Source organism: Leiobunum rupestre, chromosome 8 (genome assembly GCF_980474605.1).
Source record: "Leiobunum rupestre chromosome 8, qqLeiRupe1.1.hap1, whole genome shotgun sequence".
NCBI lineage: Eukaryota > Metazoa > Arthropoda > Arachnida > Opiliones > Sclerosomatidae > Leiobunum > Leiobunum rupestre.
This window is the reverse complement of record NC_143391.1, coordinates 53515923-53540775: the sequence shown is the minus strand read 5'-3', so window position 1 is coordinate 53540775 and position 24853 is coordinate 53515923. Positions and strand designations below refer to the sequence as shown.

Genomic DNA, 24853 nt, shown 5'->3' with positions numbered 1-24853 from the left:
TGTTGGCCATTTCGCGGCACTCTGCCTGTTCTCTTATAAAACTAACTAACGCCTCAGCGTCCCAATCGGTCGCGTTACCCGAAGGTTTATATTTTACAAAAAACCCCGTTCTCATATCATTGGCAAACACCTCAATAGGGCGGGGCAAACAAATGACGCTTTTTCTTTGGTATTTACTCCTAGGGCTTTCAGGCTTCTAATACTAATTTCTACAGGATCTAATAATTCTCCAAGGGCTTTTACATTGTTTGAATAGCGGACCGGCTGTATTTATTCGAGCTTTTTCATATATTTATGGACCGCGAGGTGGAATTTATCGTAATTAAGTTTAAGTAAAACTAAGGCTTGATCGTACGATTCGTCCGATATAACTAAACCTTTGATACGAACTTAAATAGTAAAATTTTTCTACCTTAGATAAATTTTCCTTATAGAGTAGTATCACCTCGTAGCTTTGGCCCTGGCCGCCATTTTAGGCGTGTTTTTTTCTCTATAGGAAAAAGCATGGGTGACGTTGCGTGATGTAGCACTGACACTACTCTATTGCCGACTGTGGCTTTAAAACGTCCCCAGAAAATGTTCCATTTTTCGTAGTCGCCGTGGAACTTGATGATCGGAAGCGGCGGTAATTTTACCTCCGCGCTCTCTTTGGTGATGATGACCGTTTGTTGACATTGGCTGCCGGACTGCGAGACGGCCGAATGGGCAGAGTTCGATATTTTCGATCCCTCCCTCTGGATGATGCGGTTGATTTTCGTCTTGAGGAAGGTGATATCTTCACGATATCCGATGGCTTCATCCACGTGCGTCTCCATCTCAGTTTCGTCGGTGATCAGCGACTCCATCTTAAGCGTCGATCTGCACCAGCTCCTCTTAATTTTGAAGTAGCAGCGCCAGTTCATCTTCTAACTCGTCGATGGTGTAATTTTTACCAGCCAAGAGCTTGTCGAGGGCGTTGATCCGCTTCGTTGTTGCTGTTCTGGTGCTTTTCCTCACCGCTTTGGCTGCCAGTAATTGTTGTTTCAAAGTTCCCGAAGATTTAGATGATTTCGAAGTTCTTGGAGATTTATCTGAAGTTTTGTCCGATGCGTTCCCCGTTCTTTTCGTCGCTGCGATTTCAGCGTCCGATTCCTCGGTTCCCGAAGATGACTGCACCGTTTCTGACGGTGGCGGAATTTGTTGATTTTGGGGGGCTTTTGTTTTAAAAACCGCGTGTTTCGTTGCCAGGATAAAATCCCGGGTTTTGGCACTATGGTGTGAAGGCACTGAAGGGGTTTTGCCGTTCTCCTATTTTTTTATTTGGGAGAGCTAGTTTTGGCTCAGTACATTAGCCCAGACTGAAAACAAACTAACGTACTTTATAAATTTTAGGGTATCTTACTAGACCTAAGTTTTAGGTCCTTATAAAGACAAAGTTTTTTGTTGTTGAAATGAAAAATGTATGTTTCACCTTCCTCGTTGAGAGTTGGTTTTGTTCCGCTGCTCTTCGCTCTCTGGACCCCGAGGTGAAAGTGGCGCCAATAAGGAATGCAGGTGGTTGCATCGACGGACTGGCCTACACGCGTCACCAGGAATTTCCCAACAGTGGAAAATTTTGGGGTTTTGTCCAGAGCGCGAAGAAGAGATTAAGTTGCACAAAAAAATACAAGAAACAAATATACAATGAAATACAATTCGTTTGGTTTACAATATTTGAGATATTTAGCTAAGATACAATTTTTAGGTTTATTATTATTATTTTAACAGTTTAATTAGTTTTAAATTTACATTGTTTAATATCGCGTAATCATTTATTCAACACCCTCTGTTCCCCAGTATTCCAATTTTCCTCGTGTTGGAAATCTGAATATACTTACACCCAAAGTAACCTTTAGGCCACAAGTGTGAGGTCTGGTATTGTTGGCGATCATTTAGTCAGATCTTATTTTCTAGCACACATGAAATGTTGCGGCATACCAACGTGTTTTGCAAGATACTTTACCCATTAGAAACGAGACGTCGCACGTGGTTCTTGCACGACGGAGGTAAAGCTTATTTCAATTCTAAAGTTTGAGCTCATCTGGAAGAGATGTTTCTTTTGACGTGGATAGGTCGGATTGAATGGATGGCTTGATCTCTTGTTTGGTCCATCGCCACCGAATATTACAAAAAGGGTCAACCATAATGTTTAGAAGGGTCATTATAATCAATCGATAGAAAAAGTCCGATTCTCAATAGCACATAATTTATTTTGTCTCTAGGAGCCTCACAAGTTAGTAATTTGCCCTTTAAATATTTTAAGTAGATTTTCCAAAAAATGTAAATAACTTTTTAAATAAAAACCGACTTGTTTGAAAATTATATTTTAAGTTAGTATGATTTCTGGCAAATTCGCACTATTATGATATCTGAATTTCGTACCAATTGACACAGGGGCCATCTAACTCCAAAAACCGTTTGCGTTCGCTAACTTATTTCCAAAACCAGATAACTGGAAAAATTCGATTCGTCTAAAAATTAATTTAAATTAACGCGTTCATGTTTCCCTACCTTATTTCCCAAACCAGGTAACTTGAAAATTTCAATTTCGATAAAATTCTTCTTACAATTCAAGATGATTGAAAATTAGTTCAAAATCAAATTTAAAATACATTTAATAAATCGGGGTATAGTGTGTATTTAAATGTCCGTGACATCTTGTTTTATTTGGAATAGTCTCAATAATTTAAAATAGCTTGTATCTTTTGTCAGGTTTATTTTACTTCTTAAGGTACACTCACGAACTAATAAAAAACTTATCATTTTATGAAAATAATTTTACTCCGGGAAGATTAAAGTTCGTCGGTCTTAAAGCTGTGGAAACGTTTTCGGAGAAAATTTTAAAAGCCTATTTCTTTGAACCGAACCCATAGAGGATGCATGTTCAATGGACATGTTTTACTTATTGGCACCCATAGAACACGCTTCTTTAATTGTATCATACTTATCCGTAACATCCTGTTTATCAGAATCCGTATTTATTTTAGCATAACAGTTATCAAGAAAGTCGTCGATTAACGATCTATCATTATTCCTGCTCAAATGAAGCAAACTATATAAATTAATTAACGTGCCTTAAACGTTTTCTTTAAGCTTGCCTATAAAATAAATTAAGATTCTCAATCCCTCAGTCGCTGATTAAAATTTAATGTAAATTTTCAGGGTGGGTCCATAGAGGGTAGAAGGGGAGGAGTAGAAGGCTCCCCCGAAGGGTTCTCGCTTTAAAATTTCCCCCGGAACTTCCGGAATATGACCGCGGCTTTTTTCCTTATAGAATAGACCAATAGTAGGAAACCGGATGTTAAGAGGAAAAAATTTCGATTCAAAATCCGAGAATTCCAAAAATGCCTTGCTAAAGGTATAAGCTTCTACTCCTCCCCTTCTACCCTCTATGGTGGGTCTTTCGATTCCGTTAATATACGACATGGCATTTCAAGAACTCTTGTTGTTCAAGATAATTATTGAAGCTTCGATTCGGAAAACAAACTTTTAAACCTCTCGAAAATATTCACAATCACGAAACAACATTTACGTTTCAAATTTTAGTTTTCACTGAATTGCAAAAAAGGGTCCACAATAATTTGTCACAATAATAACGACTTTAACTTATAGTTCGGTTGTGTAGGTGTACCTACCTTAAAAATTATATTGATATCAATCAATTATTTTATTTGGTGTTCTTATTCATAATTTTTCCAAAATAGTACTTGACGTTGATTTTTTGTAATAAATGTTTATTTCCTTCGTACTCTATTGTTTTATTTGGCGCCATCTAGAATAAATAAAAGATTTAATATCGAACCTTTTAAGTCTCAGCTCTAAATGGTTATTTCCCTGTAAGCAAATTGCAAATCTGTCTAAACTCTATAGGACGTCTTTAATATACAGTGTAATCGTAATTTTAAACAAATAATTTATTTAAAAGATAACTTTAAAAGCAGAATATTAAATGACGAGTTTGATTTGATACTATTCCACTTTCACTTACAAGGAGACGACCCGAGGCGTAACACACCGATTTTGTTTAAACTCGGGTGTATGGTAGACCTCCATGTAACTTGAAAAACCCCAAAGGGAAATGTCTCCATAGGCAACCGTTTTGCCATGGCAACCAATAATGTTTTGTACAACACAAAATGGAATTTTTCCTATGGAAAATAACATGGGAAACTGATAGATTTTAAAGGTATCCCCCCCTGGAAAAATGTTATTTTATTTTTAAATTAACAATTCTAAAAACAAAAAATTAATTATAAAGTTCGAAATTGATCAAAATTTGATAAATTTTTATCGATGTGATCAATACGGGTGAAAATGAACGAAAATGGCTAAGGTTTTAAAAATGTAAGAGAAAATGAATAAAATTGCAAAAAAAGACGAAATATATGTGTGAATTTCTTTCAAAAGTAATAAATTTGAATACAATTGACCAATTTTGATCAAAATTATTAATTTTGATTAAAAAGGATAATTTTTATACAAAATTATGAAACTTGATTTACTGTGTGAAATCGGGGTAATGTCTAAAAAAAATATTCGATAATTTTTGATTAATTTTGATCAATTATCAACTTGATAAAATTAGAAAAAGATGATCAAAATGAACAAAATTTTAAAAATTTTAGAGAAAATTTACTAAGATAACTAAAATTGTCAAAATATCTCGAAAAAGATAGTTCCTTTTTCAAATTTGATAAAACTGATTAAATTTTATCAACTTTGATCAAAAGCAGGGATTTTTCTATAAAACATGTTATATAAAATTAAATTAATCTTTATTAATTTTGTAATATTGGTATAATATATTTGATTATATTCTGATTAATTTTAGTCAATTACATGAACTTGATGAAATAAGAAAAAATAATAATTTCAATACATTTGCCATTTTATAGGAAATAAAGCTAATGTCACTTTAATAATACTTATACGGGAATGTTACTTATGGTTTATTCATAATATTTTAATTTCCGTATTATCACTGTATTTTTTGTTTCGTCTGTGGTACTAAAACTACTATGTCAATCGGTCATATTTTGACGCAAACGTTTATTAATTAGATTTTTTTAAATAAAACCATCGTGATCTCGGTGTTATAACAAATCAAACAATATACTTTCGTTTTTACAACTTGCACAACACGATGGAAATTAAGTGTTAATTAACCCGGTTAATGTTGCACTATGTTTTAAAGAATTAGTAGAAATTGAATTTCCTTCATATGTTGCAACTTCAACTACTTCTTATACCCAAAATGAAAAATTATTTGCAAGTGAAATTTTTATGTACCATATTAACCGAATTGGTTTTAACAGAAGAGGATTAATTAGTAGGTAAGTTTTGAAATTAAGGGATACAGCAAGTGTAGGGCTCTCACGATACAATACATTATGTGATAAACGTTACTAAACATATATCGAATTAGGAACATTAATATTAATTAATATTATTTTTCGATATAATGAACCAATATTTCACAATTAATAAAGACTAATTAAGTTTTATAGAAATTTAATGATTTTTATCAGACTCCCTGCTTTTGATCAAACTTGATAAAATTTTATCAAATTTTAAAAAAGTAGTTTTATTTTTAACGTTTTTCAGCTATTTTGACAATTTTAGTCATCTTCGTACATTCTCCTAAATTTTTAAATTTTTGTTCATTTTGATAATCTTTTTCTAATTTGATCAAGTTGATAATTGATCATAATTAATCGAATTTTATCGAATATGTTTTCTAGACATTACACCGATTTCACACAGTAAATCAAATTTAATAAATTTTTATAAAAATGTATCATTATTAATAATTTTGATCAAAATTGGTCCAATGTATTCAAATTTATTACTTATGAAAAAAATTCGCACATTTAGAGATATTATTCATTTTCTCTTACATTTTTTAAACCTTAGCCATTTTCGTTCATTTTCACCCATATTGATCACTTCGATCAAATTTATCAAATTTTTATCCATTTCGAAATTCTTAATTATTTTTTAATTATTGTTTTGTTTTTAGAATTTTAAATTTTCTTTAAATTTTTTAACATTTTTACAGGCGGGTGGGGGGACCATTAAAATCTATCAGCTTTCCCTTTGCGGGTTTTCAAGTTACATGCAAGTCTACCCGAGTGTAAACAAAACTACCTCGGGTAGTCTCCTGGTTAGTGGTTGTTAAAATTGTCGTTACCAGAGCCACTGATGTGTTAATTTTAAATTTCCCAGCCCCAGATGCTAAACTACTGTCAGCCATTTAAGTTCATAATTGCCACGCGCAAAAAGTATCAAAATTATTCAATTTGTTTTTTAGTGTTCTTTCAAGAAACTACTTACCTGTCTCGTAGATTAAATTAAAAACTAGCATTGAACTTCAAGATTTAAAAGATAAAATTTATTTTCTACTATATTGCAATATTAATTAATAAAATAAATTTACAAATATATTAATTAGGACCGGAGCCATTATTAAGGGAAGCCACTGTGTTGTTGTCCTTTAGCGACTGTTTGGATTTCGGAATCGGTCAGCTGGCACGAGGGATACTGAGTGGCGCAGTTCCAAACGAAATAACTCATCGAAGCCACGTTCTTGTAATAATTTCCCGCGATGTTAGTGGCATCTGGCGTGTACAAACTGGAAACAAACAAAAGAAAATTTGTTTATATAAGCACTGCTGAAAAACCCTATTCTAAAAGAAAGACATTACTATTATACTTCAGCTTAATCTGCAAGAATATTTATAAAAGGTAAATAATGTCTCCGAAAATTTGACACTCCAAATAACGAATATTTTTTTCCAGTAGATTAAACTTAAAAGGTCGAAGTGGCCATTTTATAGTTTAAGAGAAATATTGACCAAAATTGACTTAAAATATCTGCTAATTTTACGTAAAGGCTTTATAAATAAAAGACTCTTGGCAACGGTATCTTATTTCTACCTTGATTTACTTATCTATTGGTAAACTTAGTACTTCTGTAAAATGTTACTTTACCAATTAAAAAAATTCTAAGACCTAAATGCCATTTTTAAATTAAATAAAGAGCGCTTTTCTAAACAGTCGGTGATAGATAAGCAGCTGGACACCTATAGCACTTCGGGAACGACCTCTTAAGAAGGTGAAATAGTTTTAGCATAATTCATTAAATTATTCTTATCGAAGATTGTTAAAAAATAAATTGGGTTGGCGAGATAACCTTAAGAACCTACATAAATGACGTGTTTACTCACAAGAAGAAGCGTTGAACTTTATATCCATAATCTCCGAAATTCCAAGGCCTCGAAATAGCTTCGCAGATAAATCGTGAAAGACAAGAATCACTGTCTTTGGAGCGCAAGTACTGGAAGTAGCCGATCCAATCGTCACTCTTCTTCGCGACAACTGGTTGAAAATTCCCGAAACCAAAAGGAGAAGGTATAGCACCGTCACTATTACTCAAACTGCTCGTTGTAGAAGGCGATGCTATTGAGGTCGGGATCGCCGTCTGGTTCGTGGTTGACGTTTCATTAACCTGTATTTAATAACACTTACTTACTACACATATAATACAAGTATTTGCCGGAATCAATTATTATTTTGATATAATTACCATATTAGATAAAACATCGCAACGCGTATCAGCGAACCATGACACCACGACGATAAAGATTAAAAATATGTTAAAAAACATCTCAACGCAGCAAAACCGGACAATATTTTACAAGTGCCTTCTCACAAACGTGTAGAAAGAAAATGAGCTCAATCAATATCAAATAGAGAACAAGTTGGTCGTGACTATTTATAAACCGACAGTTAAATCGTAGTTTTGACCCTTGACCGATGATAACAAATTGAACTCCGACTCGTGACGCTTTCAATAAACTCTAGCGGTCGATTCCAAAAGTTAGTGGGTTAGTTTTTTGTTTTCCACATCTTGTGACGACAGAATTTATCTATATGGTATCGTTTTATATTCTGTCGCCTTCCCTTGAGCTAGGTATAGTTGGTGAAAGAGCAGACGACGGGTTGACGTAGGAGAAGTGAGTCTTCGAAAGATGAGGAAAACAAAATTTTAAATTTGATCTATTATTAAAGCAAGTTTACATTGTGTGCATTCCGCAACCCAAAAAAAGCCTCAGCGCTGAGCATCGGACTTTAAAAAAGTTGTTGTACGGGGTTTTCCATTTTCTGGTTTTGACGTCACGCTTCCAATCGGATTGCCATCGGCAGATGGATCCCATGCTCTTCGGAGAAAGTGCATTACGCCATCTTCAAATCTATCGCTGAAATAACAATCGCGAAAATAAAACCGTACAAATATAGGACGTCACGATTGCAATCGCTGCAAACGAAAACAGAAAAAATAAACCGTACAACAACCTCTTACGTCACGATGGGAATCGATAAAAAATATTCTTTTTAAATGTCGTACAACAACCTTTGACGTCACGCTGCTCGGCGCTTAATCATCGCTGCGATTGTAATCGGTTTTCCGAAAAAGCGTATTTTGGTTGTTGAACGCACCCATGGTAATTTGTTACCAGAGCATTTAAAGGTGGCCCAGTTAATGTTACAACGCATACTTCTACGAATAACGCCAGCTCGTAAAATGTGTCAGCTGCGGATAAGATGATATCTCGATCCAAGTTAGCGACCAGGTAAATAGTTTGTTTTTGGCCAATACCACGAAAATAAATCATTAAATTTTCGCTGCTTATTGAATGCGCGGAACTACGTCACAAAAAATTATACGATATAATTATTTTGCGTAGTTCAAAAGGGCAAACTGAAGGAGCAAAGCCGCTTATTTTTTTATTCGATTGTAACGTGTGGGACAGTTCAGTCCTCTCGTCCATCTGATTAATCAGGGCGAAATATGTGTAACAGCCATGCCAACGAAGGGATACGTGGAGACAGGGGTGGGGACACCCGTGGCGGAAGTATTCCAACCGCCCGTTGGGGAATTGGTGGTCGTCCTCACACGGCCAACGACAAACTCTGCCTCCCAGACGCGTGGGATTACAGGAGTGAGCCACTACTCCGGGCGCAAAGCCGATTAATGTCCAAAGATTTGCTTGAGTGTGGTGTCCATAAAGAATGAACAGCGATCGATGTTGGACGAGTTATTAACTTAACTTCAATCCAACCATAGGAAGTCCTAGTTTACTTTTATTCCGGCGCAACAGAGATGCCCTCTGTCTAGTGATGCAAGAATTGCTATTTTAAAAATAGTCATAATATTTTTAATTTCAAATTAAAATTAATCAAACAACGTAGAATTAAATAAAATATGGCTAACCTGTTATAAATTATTAAACCTATATTAAATAAGAAATTAGTAGTAAGAAAAATAAAATGTTACCTCGAAGTATCGAATTCTCACAGATTGCCTCTGCGAATAAGGTAGCGGGGTATCGACGTCGTTAAGAATGGTTAAAGATTTTATATATACAATCTACGGGATATCAATACCATCGTTGACACAATGATCCGGTATAAATCATCGATACTCTCGGGGTAATGAAGGTATCGAATAAGTTTGGGGAAGGCGATTTGGACGTACGGAGTCTACAGGTCTGGATTCTTCGTAAGATTTTTGTTGTGGACTGAAGTAAACACAATTGTGCCATCATGAATATGAATGAGAAAAGTTCCCATAAAAAGTATAATAATTCCAAGATCCGGCATCAAAGTCATCAATTTGCTTTGGGAATCCAACAAATTCGAAAATACCCCAGAAATGGAAGTTAAACTTCATTCAAATATGTATGAAAAAGTATATATTTGAACATCGTTAATTTGAATAGGTCGTGTATCCTAGAAATCAGCTTTTTATTAGCAAATAATAATTATGGAGCCGATGCCAAAAAGCGATTCCTCTCTACATTAACTGAAAACTTCGCGGCAAATCGGTGTGCAGAGACATCTCGATCGCAATAATAACAGAAAAATGTTGTGTTCGTTTTGCGAGTGGCTTAGGGTAGTCGCTAGCTCGCAAAAATTGCGGATTATTTCCTGTTAGGTGGTACGCAAAGAGCTCCGGAAATAAATTGAGAAGTAAACGCTTTTTACTAACTTAAAAAGATAAATAGGTCATATTCTTTTAAGTTTTTGAAATGTGAGTTTTTATTTCGGATAAATTATAATTCTTGGTTTTTTAATAGATAGTTATTTGCTATTGTATACAGTGGGCTATGACTAAAAACCTGGTAAATTGATTCAGTGCATCAAAGATGGTGAGCTGAGCTACTAAATCTATCAACCAGCATTTACAGCGATTGGAACAGTTTCTGAGAAGAAACCATTCTTAAGGTAGACTAGGAGTTACGATGAAAGATGTAACGGAGAATTTAATGTATTGGTCATGAATCAAGTGTTTACCGAGCCAATTTGTTGTATAACCCTAAAAATGGTTGTCAATTGTACACACTTTTATGATATTTTAAAATCTCTGCCTTGACTAGGCTGTTTAAATGCCTACTGTAGAAGACGAGCAACGTATATCAAATAGCTGATCACAGGACCATTGTTTTTCATAATCGAGATCGGAGTTTTATTGATTAATTTGATTCCTTGTAAATTTCAATTAGCAAAATTTTCGAATAACTTTTTTCTCTAGAAACAAAATGATATGGTACATTTTCTAACCAAGAAATCTTTTCAGAAGATTTTTGCTTATAATATGAATTAACCTAATAATCATGGACTATTTTATTTCCTGATTTACTTTACTATATTTTAAAAAATATTTTATTAAAAAAAATGATTGAACTATAAAAATGCTACATCTAATGTATTTTTTTTAAATTAAAACCGGAAGAAACGCGAGCAGACAATAACCACGTGATAGCTTTTCGCGTCAAAAATCGAGATCTCCCATTGGTCCGAGACTTGGGGATAAAAGTTTGATATAATAATAGCGTCAACTATTAACCGGAATCGCAAAACGTCTCGGCACCGTGCCCTACGTTGTTAAACAATTGGCATTTTTCGTCATGGAAACGGGTGAAAACGATGTATTTACGATTAAGCCACCATCTCCCTATAACGAACTAAGCGTAAAGGACAAGAGGCTCAACTTGTATATTTCCCGCACTATTTGCGGAATTCATTGGAACGAAGGAGGTTACGAAATCGAAGCTTTGCACGATATATTTTCAGGCATAGCGAGAAAAGCGGTTTTATTTTATTCCAAAGGACTGAAGAAATCGAAAATTATCTTTGAATTTAAGCATTTCAAGAAAATCTTCGATTGAAATTAAGTTTCCTTTAGGTATAATAACCATTTTTGGTTTTATGAAATCCTTTGACTTGATGTCATCGGTCCACACTCGTACTACCTGTCTTCTTTAATATTGCTCCACGTAATAGGATAACATATTTCGGTTAATCGTATAAATTCTCAATAGACGCGGCTGAAAAAGCACCACGGTCCGAAAGCTACCAAGGATTTTATAAAATTTTAAAAATAAAAGACATAGCATGAAGTATCAGAACATCTTCGTAAAACTTTAATTAATTATTTCCGTTAATCCTACTTCAAAAGGGCCATTCAGCTGAACAAAACGGCCAGGTTAGCTCTGAATTTACTAAGGGTATAACCCAACTGTCAAATTGCCATCCGTATCCCTTTCAACGCGCAAATAATTATGTAGTATTGTCCGATTTCTTTCACCTTTTTAGCCTTTTCAATTTCGGAAGAGCCAATCTCCAAATCGTTTCACAATTTTTGTACTTTTTTCATAAAAAAAGGGATCAGAAATTAAATCATTAAGTTTATTTACAGGAGGTTGTCGCTGTTTCCACTTAATTTACTCGAAGCAATTCTTCCGGAAAATTTGGAAATCATATGCCACTGGCGTGCTATAGTCAATATCAGCTAGGCTATATATCCTGAAGCACATCAAGGTATATCATTGTTTTTTCCCGGATAAATTGAACGATCAAATAAATCGTTCTACTGTGCTCGCTTTACCTTCAGAGTGCGTTGTGAAAAATTACATCCCTCGTGATTTTAATTTGGCTTGAACGGCTTAACACTAATTTCCACATCTAACTAAGATCCGTGGTCACTCTGCACTCGTTTTGGTTTTCATTCTTTACCTTTAATCTTTTTCAGGGCATTAACTATAGTTAATAGTGATTAATATCCGGGTTATTGAGAATCGACTGTATTGTTTCATCCAAATTTGGTACTTCAACGTGTTTCTCTTCGGTCTTTCCGCTTTTCAACCTTCTGTGGGGGGTGTCTTCGCAAACTAAAATCAATTTGTGAGCCATTTACTTATTGATGACTCGACTTATCACAGCCCCGGATACTAAATTGGGGACCGAAAGTATCAGTGCAAATTAAAAAGGGAGGAAAGCCCCTTTTTGAAGTAATTTATCTCTTCTTTTAAAGAAAGGTATTTTCCCATAAATGCTCGATGCTTTCTCAAGCGTCACTTTTGACTATCTGTTAATTTGACATTCTCACGGAGTTCACAATTGCCGCTTTGCGTTGTTTGGGCTTACAGGTACAGAAATAGTTATAACAAAGGTCTTTTTTTTTCAAACTCTATTTGGGACTAAAATGACAGATTCTTCTCCGGGTATTATTCCTGTTCGCAGCCGAAATTCATCTGCCCTATTTGTTTTAAATTGATAAACAAATAGCCATACGGCTTCTACGCAGCTTGAGGAAAATCACGAGTTTGGTGTTAATTGGATAATTTGGTTTATCTATGTTTAATAAGCTAGAGACGTCTCTAGCAGAATGAAATATTCAAATTGAGAGTACGAACTTCTTTTCGTCTATAAAACAGATTTTGCATTAAAATTAGAACTGATGTGTTCCTAGGATGCAAACCTCGAACGAACAAATGGGTCACAACTTAATTGTTTGCAATTTCACAAAGTGAATCGTCACGAATTATAAAATTTCTAATATTAGGATTCAAATGACCAGGGTCCAGCAATCCATCGTGAAATTCAACTGTTGGATTATTTTCCAAAACGGAATCAAATAATTTTAGTTTAGACCCGTTTCACTAAATCGTTAAGCCACTACTACGTCATATTTCTCCAAACAAAGTTCCTCTCGGTTGATTAGTGAAGCGGTTGCTTGAATTCGTCTTCCGCCCTATATAAAAAATGTCTCAAGAAATCTTTAAAAAAATTATCGGTAATCTTTGGAATTGCTTAAGGAATTTCCCTGGGAAATATAGGGAACAATGGCCTTTCTCCCCAAGAGCTTTGTTAAGATTTTGTTAAGAAATGTTTAAAATTAATTCTTAAGAAACCTGAAAGAATGTGTTTTTCTAAAAACATATATTCCAAACAAAACCATTAAATTCTCAAAACATTTCCTTAAAATTCCCTAAACACTTCCCATATAATTCCCTAAACATGTCCCTAAGAATTCCCTAAACACTTCCCATAGAATTCTATAAACCTTTCCCAAAGAATTCCCTAATCACTTCCCATCGAATTCTCTAAACCTTTCCCAAAGAATTCCCTAATCACTTCCCATTGAATTCTCTAAGCATTTCCCAAAAGAATTACATAAACATATCCCAAAGAATTCCCTACACATATCCCAAAGAATTAACTACATATATCCCAAAGAATTCCCTACACATATCCCAAAGAATTCCCAAAATATTTCCCAAATAATTCCCTAAACATGTTCCAAAGAATATCTTAAACATTTACCAAAGAGTTCCATAAACATTTCCCAAAGAATTCCCTAAACATGTCCCAAAGAATTTCTTAAACATTTACCGAAGAGTTCCATAAACATTTCCCAAAGAATTGATACTGAACAATGATAATTATTTTGAATTTTTTCAAGGAATGTTAAAACATTTGTTAGTCTATTTCGATTTGACATTTTTTAATCATGTTAATTTTAGATATAATTTTAGAGATATTTTATTAAATATTTAGACTCAATAAAATATTTTATTCGTATAACAAGATCTGATAATATTTGCGCAGGTAATATTTTCCTATGTCTCAAATAGTTTAATATTGGGCCCTTGCTTTCGAAAAATCGTAATATATTCAAACTTTACTTCTTTCAAAACTTTGTTTTTTTCTTAGAGTTCTTAAGTCTACTATTCCAAGTAAATCCAAATTTTTATCTAAAATTCCCTTCTTTTTTCTTACGCTTTCCGCAGACAGATTTTCTCAATATTTCATAAAAATTGTCTCTCAAATTTTCGATTTGATTTTCTTCAGAAATCTTAATAAATATTTTCCCAATATATTCTCTCCAACCTTCCCTGTAACTTTCCAAAGAGTTCTGAAGTTAATATTTCCAAACTTTCATACCCCCATAGACTACTAACGAGGAGACTGACTACCCGAGGTGATAATCACCGATTATGTTGAAACTAGGTGGGTATGTAGACCTTATGGTAACATGAAATTTCACCAGGGGAAAAAATGCAATGGGCATTAGTTTTGCCATGGCAACCGAAAATGTTTTTGACAACCCAGTACGTTTATTTTCTCATTGAAAATAACAATTGATCAATTTTTACATATATTGATCAAATTGACCAAAATTCATCAAAATATCATAAAATTCATTTCATTTGTCAATTTTGATCAATTTTTTTTGTTTTGAAATTTGAATACATACTGTGTTTTCAAAAACTTTTTCGGTTGCCATGGCAAAACTAATGCCCATTGCAGCTCCCTAAGATTTTCATAAGATTTCTTGAGACCTTTTTTTGTAAGTGGGCCATGTAATACGGATACTTTCGTCTAATCTACCCAGTGGGATGCAGCACAATTGGAAACGCGCTGATGGTGTTCCTTGATCTGATGCCTGTTACATTTGTTAGAATACGCCAAAAACAAATAAGGTGATGAAAAAAATTTTATTACATTGCTGAGGGTTTTTTTTCGAATTGGTTTGATTTTCAAAGCGAAGTGATGAATTTGATGCCGGATCTACGACTTTTTTTTACATTTTTTGGCACTTTGCTCGATCATTTTCATTATGGCCCAAATCTCACGAAGAATCCAGACCTGTAGATTTCGCAGGTCCAAATCTCCTTGCCCGAGGGTATCGATGATTTATACCGGGTTCCTGTGTCAACGATGGTATTGATATACCCCGTTGATTGTATGTAAAAAACCGTAAAGCATTCTTTACGATGTTGATACCCGGCGCCCTTATTCGCATAGAAAATCTAAATCTCGTCGATACCCCGTCAATACCCCATATGATAAATCGATACCCCGTGGTCACATATTCTCAATTTTTTTAATACTGAAATAAATATTAAATAAAAAATTAAAAACTAAATTATTATTAAATTAAAATTAAAATAAATTACTGTCATATTAGTTTAATAAATTTCATTGAATATTAAATTAAAATAAGTAAATTTAATTAAGTTGATTTCATTGATCATTAAATTAAAATAATTAAATAAAATTAAGTTAATTTCATAGAACAATTAATTAAAAAAATTAAATTTAATTAATTTCATTTCATTGAACATTAAATTAAATTAAATTAAGTTAATTTCATTGAAAATTAAATTAAGTTAATTTCGTTAATTTTTAAATGCAATTAAATTAACTTCATTTCATTAAATATTAAATTAAATAATTTAATTTCATTGAATATTAAATTAAATTAATTTAATTTCATTAAATATTAAAATAAATTAAATTAGTTGGATTTATTGAATATTAAAATTTTATTAATGTGCTTTTCTCATTTAATGTTCGATATCACGAATGTAGATGGCCACTTAATCGCGGGACTATATTTTGCCTTTCCCTAGTAAAAATAAATAATATTTAAAGCGCTTTGATTAATGATAACGAAAGAGTTAAATTTTAATTAACCTGAAATTTAAAAACAAATATTTTGCCATGGGAAAATCCATTAGTTTTCCTATTTTCGGAGGACAAAGTCATAAAACCAATTTCGTTTAATATTACTATATTTAGAAATCAAAAATCATTCAGTTGATTTATGGGAAATGAACACGGGCTTCACGCTACGCATAAACAGCTACTCACTTAAAAACCCTTTCTTCGATCAGATCTGAATGTTTCATGGACTTCCGTTTAGGAACTGTCAAGCTTCATTTTATAATAATCATTTAAATGAAAATTTAGGTTTAGGAAATTAGTTTAAAATGTTGTACCAAATCAGAACCAGATGGAAAAAGCGCTACTGCTTCCAACTACGTTATCATTATTCGGTGAATCTGTTGTTGCTTATGAACTTGGGGCATCGTTAGAAAAAACGCGGTCGTATACTAGTGTAACTAAGGCCTTTAAATGTCAATGGAAATAAAGGCAGTTATGTTGAACACACCGTTGAGCTCGTGGGGCTGCAAAGTGGAAGTACTAACTTTTAATTTCAAAAACCCTAAATTATCGTTAGAAAAATTGGAAAAATGATTTTTCAATGTATAAAAGTAACAAATTCGTTTATGTCAAAATGAATGTGTGAGTTTTTTCATCAGTAAAGAAGTTGAAATGAACATTTGTCGACTGCAAAAGCTGAAGGGTAAGAAAAATTACAAAAAATCAATAATTCGATGATATCAAGCTATTTTATTTTTTAAATAACTCAAAACCATTTCGCTGTTTTAATAAGATGCTTCTTCTATAACCTAACTTTGAGCTTTCTAGAAATAGGTCTAGCCTATAGTAAATCCTATTTTGCCCACAATATTCATTCGTTTTAAATCTATGGTACTCAGAAACCCTTGAAGGAAATTAGTACAGAGTAATTGCCGAGGTTTTATCTCGACGGTTTTGATATTTTTAGAAGCCAGTGCCCTTGAGATTTTTAAGACGCTTCTCTCTACTTGAAAGACTTGGGAAGATGCCAGAAAAATGCGTTGAATAATGTTCCGCCGATGTTCGGATAAGCAGTCTTGAATAAAAGAAAGTTCTGCCAATTAAAATTTTAATAACTGATGGCTACTAATAATAAGGGACTCTTAAACTTATCCTTACAGGATATTGGCTTTGAAAATTTTATCATGTAAGTACCGTTCTACTATTATTTATGTGTAAATTTAAGTAAAATAATTTGGTTTATGACGTGTGATAATTTTATGTCTATTAATGAACTAAATTAGAGGTTATAAAATTGATGGAAATATTTCAAAAATCTTATTTATCTTTGAAACCTCTAGTTACCTCAAATATCTCTAAAATTGTAAATTTTAAAAAATTGGTATCACACAATTAAGCTAACACATGTTTATATGTACCGAAATTAAACTCGATGAAACCTAATCGTATACTACATTTTATTAATTGTTGACATTTCAAGCTGTGGGACGTTTGAAATCTATTATTTTAAGCTTAAAAAAATGGATTGAAAAAAGGCCATGGCTCGAAACGTCTCAAATTAATGAAATATATAAAACAATGATTTTTTCTTCACTTTAATTCAAATCAAATCAAATAATTTTATTTCAATTTCTTACATTTTATTTTGTGTCAAGAGGGCCAAGTCAGCATGTGACTTATAGCCTTTTGGTACTTAAAAACATTTATGACAATCTAAAACTTAAATATCATTAGTTAGGGTAATTGTTAATGAAACGAGATTTTTAATTTCCTTCTCCAGTTTTTAAATATTGTTAAACAAATTATCGCTATAAATATTTGAAGTTCTGTAGCTTCATACTTGAAACGGTTTAAAGTATGTTGCACTACAAAATAACAAAAACAATTAATGAATTAATTCAGCTTGAAATGTTATTAAAATTTTGGATGCTTTATGTTTGTGTGATCTATTTTAAACTATCTTATATTTTTAAAACAAGAAACGAATATTTTCAGGGGTTTTGATGTTAATAAGTCGTCATATTTCACTGGTCAAATTACATTTCATGATATTTCAATATTTAAAAATTGGAATGACACCACAAACAAATCTTTTATCTACGAAGATTTCGATCTCATTGGTACTTATCGCGAGGTGATTTACGAAGATTTGGATATCATTGGAATTGGCGTACCTCCATTCGTATTTGGCGTACTGGTCGTGCTTGGAACTACATTGAACATTTGCAACATATGCGTTTTTACAAGACCCCACATGAAGTCAACCTTAAGCTTCCTACTAGCGGCTCTAGAATCCGTAAACATTGTCGTATTTTTTTCCTTCGTACCGGAAATCGTATGGAGTTATTTCCCCCAATTTCTCTTAACCTATTACTGGGCCGTGATTCGCCGGATTTTCGCTTGCGTTATTCCATATACAGTGAACATATCGAATTGGTTAACATTAACCGTTTCCATTTGGCGATATATGGCGATCACCTGGCCACTGACTTCGGCAAAAAGATGCTCTCAACGCAGAGCAAATATCGTATTAACATTTATATTTTTATTTTCGATTATTATAATCGTGATATTTTATTTTGGGTCTGAAATGGTAACTTTCGAATACTTATTTGTAAAAATTAAAAAGGATCGATTCTATAACGTTAAAACTACGAAATTTGGATACAAAACTATTCCATTAACGATATTCGCTATAACGTTTGTTCCTTGTGTTTTAACAACATTTTCGACTATATTACTCGTGATCAGTTTATGGAGGGCTAGTTTAAAGAGAAGGTCTTTGACGGTGGATACACGCAACAAGAGTTTAGCGCGTTCATTGTCTTCTAGTAAGAGGCAAAGAGCGGAAGAGCGAATAACAATTACTTTACTCGGAGTGTGCGTTCTGAATACCTTGGCGTACACCCCAGACTGCATAGTAAACGGGATGTTCGTGTTTAATGTGGAGAACCTTGGTCATGTTGAATTTCTAAAGAAATTAGCCCATTCACGCATTGGCGTTTTGATTTCAAATTGTTTCACTTTCCTGGTTTACTATACCATGAGCGAGCGATTTAGATTAACTTTATCAGAGCTCTTAGGTTTTTCGATCTGCGCTAGATCCAAAACTATTAAAAGCATTTCGCAACTAAAAGGATTTCGATTAAAATTTACACGAAATGTTTCGTAGAAATTGTTTCATCTTATACTGAAATCTTACTCGTTATTTCGTAATTTCATAGCCTGCAGATGTAGAAATATATTAAGATTCGTTCTTGAACGAAACTTTATTTGTGAACCGTAGATTGTTAAACGAGCAATAGTAGGTAAATGTACATTTTTGGCCCAAGAATAGCTTACTTACCAACCCCTGATAATTATTATGGACTAATTACTTTTCTTTCTTGTTGGGCAGTTCTTTTTACAAGTTTTGTTAAATAATTAGCTTTGATTAAAGATAAAGATTGAGATACATTGCACTAAAATAAATAATGGTTTTATTTATCTTAGATGGCGTCAGATATGAGATAGGGCGATCAGGCAGTGTAGGACGTAAGCAAAGACCGTAGAAGGTCGCGAGTTCTAGTTTCGGCCTAACACCGCTTTCTTCATTGAAAAAGTGTGTATAATATTTTTTTTAATATAATATTTAATATTTTATTTGTTGTATATAAAAATATTTGGACTGATTCTCTTTATCTGGCGCTATACCAAATCACCAAATGAAGAAACCTTTTTCTTAGTGTAAACATATCATTATCGATCCATTAAATAATTATGGTCATTTACTTGAAATATAATTTGATCATTCCCGAAATAAACAAAATATATAAAAAATTGTATTTTAGATTTAATAAATATAATGTATATGATTTATATGAATCTGTTATCCAACAACAAATCTGACCTCTTATCCTTTTTTAATTTGAACGGCTACAATCTAACATGTCAGCTCATTAACTTTAAGTCACAGTTTAAAAGTCGCTTGACGACTTATGCCTAAGGTGGTGCCTTGGGTATTAGCCTAGCTGATTATTATTAATATTAATGCTGGCGAAATTTATTTTTAAATAGTCGAATGCTTAGTACATCAGCGATATCAGCGGCAACTGAACGCACTAGAAACAGAGTCCAATTTGTATGTACAATTTCACCTGGATTATCGGAAGTCTCATAAGCAGGGGCCTTGGAACGTTCTAGAAGTTAGAGGGGGCAAATAGAAACGAAAAGGGGTCTGGAGGATGGTTTTGAATTTTTAATGGAGTGTAGCTTCTCCGAATGCATGGGTACATTTTATTTCTATGTAAAACACTGAAATTTAAACACGTTTGAGGTTCTTTAAGCTTTATATGCATTTAAAATGAGAATTTGAGCCTTTCGAAGATTTCAACTGACCAAAACGTTGGAGGGGGCAATAACATTATTTGCCCCTCCAAGCAAAATTCTAGGGAGGGGCAGTGCCCCTGCCACCCCCCTGGTTCTTACGCCCCTGCTCATAAGTTATGTGCAACAAGAGAACCGCACTGCCGATGCAAGGCATCCAACCGTCTGAAAGGTGCAAGAAAGGGATGACCACAAAAAGCCGTGGGAATGCAGAAAGGTCTGTAGCACCATCGACAGATACCAAGACCACAAGAGAATCAGAGCTAACGCGGAGGCACTAAAAGGTGGACAACGGGAACACTGCGTCTCAGCGCCTCCAGCACAGCTTGATCCCAAGCAGAAGGGGAGCAAGTGCCGAACTCTGACACCGTGATAAAGTCACCAGATATTGCACCTTTTGGCTCGTGAAGGTCTTATCTCTTGGTCAACGTTGAAAATATGGACACTGTAATTTAAATTTGACGATAATTTAATTTCTTGAATTATATTTTTTTAAATAAACATTTACAGGGTGTCGTTCATTTGACTGGCCGAGGCATTTTTCTCAAAACCTATACCTTCTAGAAATGTGAAATTTTCAGTATGTACTCACTCGGTGGAGATCGTTGTTATTTGTGAATTTAAGAAAAATCTTGAAATATTTAATGGTTTTAGAATTTTTAGGTTTTGAACGCTAGGTGGTAGACGAAAAGTTTCAATGAGTACCTTGTAGAGCATACTCGAAAACCTTTAATGGAGTTAGTATGGTCAAAATCGTACATTTTGTCACTGAAATAATAGGTCATGAAAAATAACAAGTTGGTACTACCCAAATGTTTTTACGCCTCAGGTTATTGTGATGATTGTCTGTGAAAATGAACATGTTTTGAGCCCAATCAAAGTGCAATTTTATAAGGAATTACAGTAGGACCCCGCACACGTTGTTTTTCTGTGAACAAAAAGTTGTTGTTTTTTATTAAACAATAAAAAGTAGGTTTTAGGGTCTACAAAATGTCTAATTTATGCCAACTGAATTTCCGAAAGCTTTTTTTTTCACTTTAAGTGCCACCGCTTTGTTTGAAAAACATAATCTTTACGTTGTCCGGTAAAAAAGCCCTTACAAAAACTGTCTTAAAACCTCTTGAGAAAAATTGTAAATAAAATTAATAGGAATTTCTTAAAGGAAGTCTTAGAACCTTCTTAAGAAATTTGGCCCTTTTTCATAAAGAATTTCCAAAGAATTTACTTAACATTGTATTGTAATCTTCCCTCAAATTTTCTTAAATGATTCCCAAGATTTTCCTTAAAAATCTCTACGGAGGGCTCTTAAGTTTTTCGTTAGAAATATTAAAAAAATTCCTTAAATTATCGTTAACAAGTTATATATATTTTCCAAATATCCTCTTTAGACATCCCAAAGAAAAGCCATACAAATTCCATACACTTTCATTTAACATTCTCTAAGCTATATATATATATATATATATATATATATATATATATATATATATATATATATATATATATATATCCTCCCCTCCCTTACTGAGGGAGCGCTACTTTCAAACATCCTTGTTAAAAGTTGGTTCCCAATTAAATGTTTTTCGAAGCGAGCTCGGCTTTTAAAGTCCTTAAAACGATAGCAACGCCACTCTTAATTGATATAATAAACGGTCACTTACCAGAATATTTGTGTACAGTAAAATTGTTTGTTATTATAGAATAATTTTTAAAAATAAAAGTAAAATTCATCAATACTATATTTCTGCCGTATATTAATTGTTATTAACTTTCGCATAAAGTAATTCTTTGGGAAATACTAACAATCACCAAAGAAATTATTTCACACATTTATCTGAAAATCTCAAGGAATTTCTCCCAAGTCATTCCGTAAACGTTCTGTAGTATCGTTTACGAAAACTATAACCATATTCCTTAGAAAACCTTAAGGTATGCCTCCAAACCAATTCTTAAGACACTCTTAATAAAATAGTTGGTTCATTGTTACCTTAAAAACATAAAAGAATTGCTGTTTAAGGAAGCTGAAGAATTGCTTAAGAAACTCTCACGACCATATTCCCTCCAAAAACTTAGGGGGTGCGTCTTAAAAATATCTTAAGAATATCTTAGAATACCATACTGGGTATTTTTCCTTAAATATTTTAGAGGATTTATCTGTATAGTTTCTGAAGGATTCTTTCAGAAAATGTATGTGAATATTCTCTTTAAAAATTCAAATAATTGAATTTATAATTATTTAAACTTACTTAAGAATATATTAAAGATTTCTTTAGAATATTTTCCTTTGATTAAGGTTCCTTAGACCCCTAAATCTCCATACGGTTTTCTTAAGAGGTCTTAAGAAAGTTTTTGTAAGGGAGTATGAATCGTTATACTCGTGAACAGCGGTCCAGGATGGTTGAGTTATACTACGGTGATGGTCATCGAAACGCACGTTTAAGAAGTCGGTTGTTTCAAATGTTATATCCTGACAGTCAACCAAATCACCACACTATTCTCCGAGCTGTTGCTGACTTCGAACGAGACGGCAATATGAATCCCAGATTCCGTGGACCTGGACGTCATAACACTAATATGGATGACAGAGTCATCGCCTACTTTGTCGCTTACCCTCGAGCAAGTATAAGAATGGCAAGCTCCGATTTGGACTTGTCAAAATATTATGTCTGGAGTGTCCTTAACCACCATTCATTTCACCCACTTCGTGCCACGCTCCACCAAGCACTTCACGATTGTGATCAGCACCTTAGGTTGGATTTCGGTAACTGGTCTAGTACCATGGCGGATGCCAACGAAGATTTCCTCCGTTTGATCCCGGCGGTTGACGAGTGTTCCTTTGGAAGGGACTGCCCATTTAACCGCCAGAATAACCATATGTGGAGCTATGTAAATCCGCACTGGGGATTTCCACATCTTAATCAAGTACAATTCGGTTCAGACGTCAGGGCAGGTCTACTAGGAGATCGCGTCATTGGGCCATTTTTTCTTCCGAATCGGCTTAATGGGGATGAGCTAGTTGGCGTTTCTACGAAAAAAAAGTAGCAGAAGCATTGGAAGATGTCCCTTCAGTCAACAGTAGTGGCGCCAGGATTTTTGGGGAGGTAGGCCAACAATTTGGAGGCCCCACCAAAATTATGGAGGCCCCCCCCCCCACCACAATATTTTCAAATCCCTCCACGTGGATTATTTAATTTTTTTGAAACAAGTGGTGAAATGTTTGGGTAAAATGGGTACGCGACGAACAATTAGAGTTAATTATGAATTTAAACATTACTAAAACCTGAGTGTGTGTAGATCCTTTTTTGTGTACCGATAACACTTAACAAATGTGTGGTTATTTACTTATTTCTACCACTGAATTCCAGTCTATCAATTTACATTCATTCCTTCGGTACTTCGCATGTACATCCCATACATCAGAACTTACAACTTTACGAAAATGAATGTACGTAGGTACACTAACAAGGAGACGACCCGAGGTGTTACACACCGATTTCGTTCAAACTCGAGGGATTGGTAGACCTTCATGTAACTTGAAAAATCCTAAAGGGAATTTATTCAATGGGCAACGGTTTTGCCATGGCAACGAAAAATGTTTTTGACAACATAAAATGGAAATTTTTCCTATTTAAGCCATATCGGTTCATTTTCACTCATTTGGTTCAAATTGATCAAAATGTGATCAATTTTGATTTTTTTCGTCAATTTTTTACAATTTTTTTTATAAATTTGGTATTTTAAATTTTTTTCAATTTTTCACAGGGGGACCCTTGGAATCGGTCCAATTCCCATGTTATTTTCAATCGGAAAATTTCCAATTTATGTTGTCAAAAACATTTTTCGTTGCCATGGCAAAACCGTTGCCCATTGAATAAATTCCCTTTAGGATTTTTCAAGTTACATGAAGGTCTACCAATCCCCCGAGTTTGAACAAAATCGGTGTGTAACACCTCGGGTCGTCTCCTTGTAAGTTAAATAAGTTTAAGAACCATTAATTTGTAAATTAAAACTAAAAAATAAACTACTGTCAAAGAAAAGTTACTCGTACCTTTGAAAGGAATAAAAACAGCAGTGTCGTTAAGCCAATCACCCGCGTTGAATATTCAAAAATTAATAAATAAATAAATAAATTATTTCGCAAACAAATTACAGAATTTTTTTATATTAAATAATTTGGAGGCCCATATATTAAATTTTTGAGGCCCCTTAAGACGACCTTTGGAGGCCCCTACCAAAATTTCAAGTAGGCCCAGGCCTACCCCGGCCTATTGCTGGCGCCGCTATTGTTAGTCAACCTGCCTAGAGAAAGTGATGTAAAATACCCGGGTATTTATAACGCAGGGTAAATACCTTGGGTACTTACCCGGGTAAATACCCAAAATACATAAATACCCAGGTGTTTATAAACACCTTTAATTTCTTTGTTAAATATTTTTAATTTATTCAATTAAGAATACGGTAATTGAAAACCCACAAACACATCAAGTTATTCTCATATTAAATATTAATTATTGTTTTTTTACTTTTTTTGCAAATTTTACATAGTAACATTACATATGAGATAACTATTAAATATTATTTATTCATTATCTGGATGATCACTTGAAAGTTCAGTCTCTGCTGCCCCTGGCTCTCCTCAGACTCCTCATCATGGTTATTTTATTACCAGGCTTAA

The 24853-nt window shown here is 33.7% G+C and overlaps 2 protein-coding genes across 2 annotated transcripts in view; both read right to left on the bottom strand.

Annotated features, from left to right (window-relative positions):
* Window positions 1–6401, bottom strand: part of LOC149933703 (uncharacterized) — a 120563-nt gene extending 114162 nt beyond the window's left edge. The window contains exon 1 of the mRNA XM_090155865.1: window positions 6352–6401. Coding sequence (XP_090011991.1) covers window positions 6352–6382 — 31 coding nt within the window. The 5' untranslated portion in view covers window positions 6383–6401. The remainder of the gene's footprint in view (window positions 1–6351) is intronic.
* Window positions 6402–6413: 12 nt separating this feature from the next.
* Window positions 6414–7734, bottom strand: LOC149933702 (uncharacterized). The gene is made up of 3 exons (XM_090155863.1): window positions 7604–7734; window positions 7245–7525; window positions 6414–6649 (listed from the first exon to the last, which is right to left on the bottom strand). Exons 1-3 carry the CDS (start codon window positions 7682–7684, stop codon window positions 6484–6486), a joined length of 528 nt encoding a protein of 175 aa, XP_090011989.1. The 5' UTR covers window positions 7685–7734; the 3' UTR covers window positions 6414–6483.
* Between the last annotated feature and the right edge of the window lie 17119 nt (window positions 7735–24853).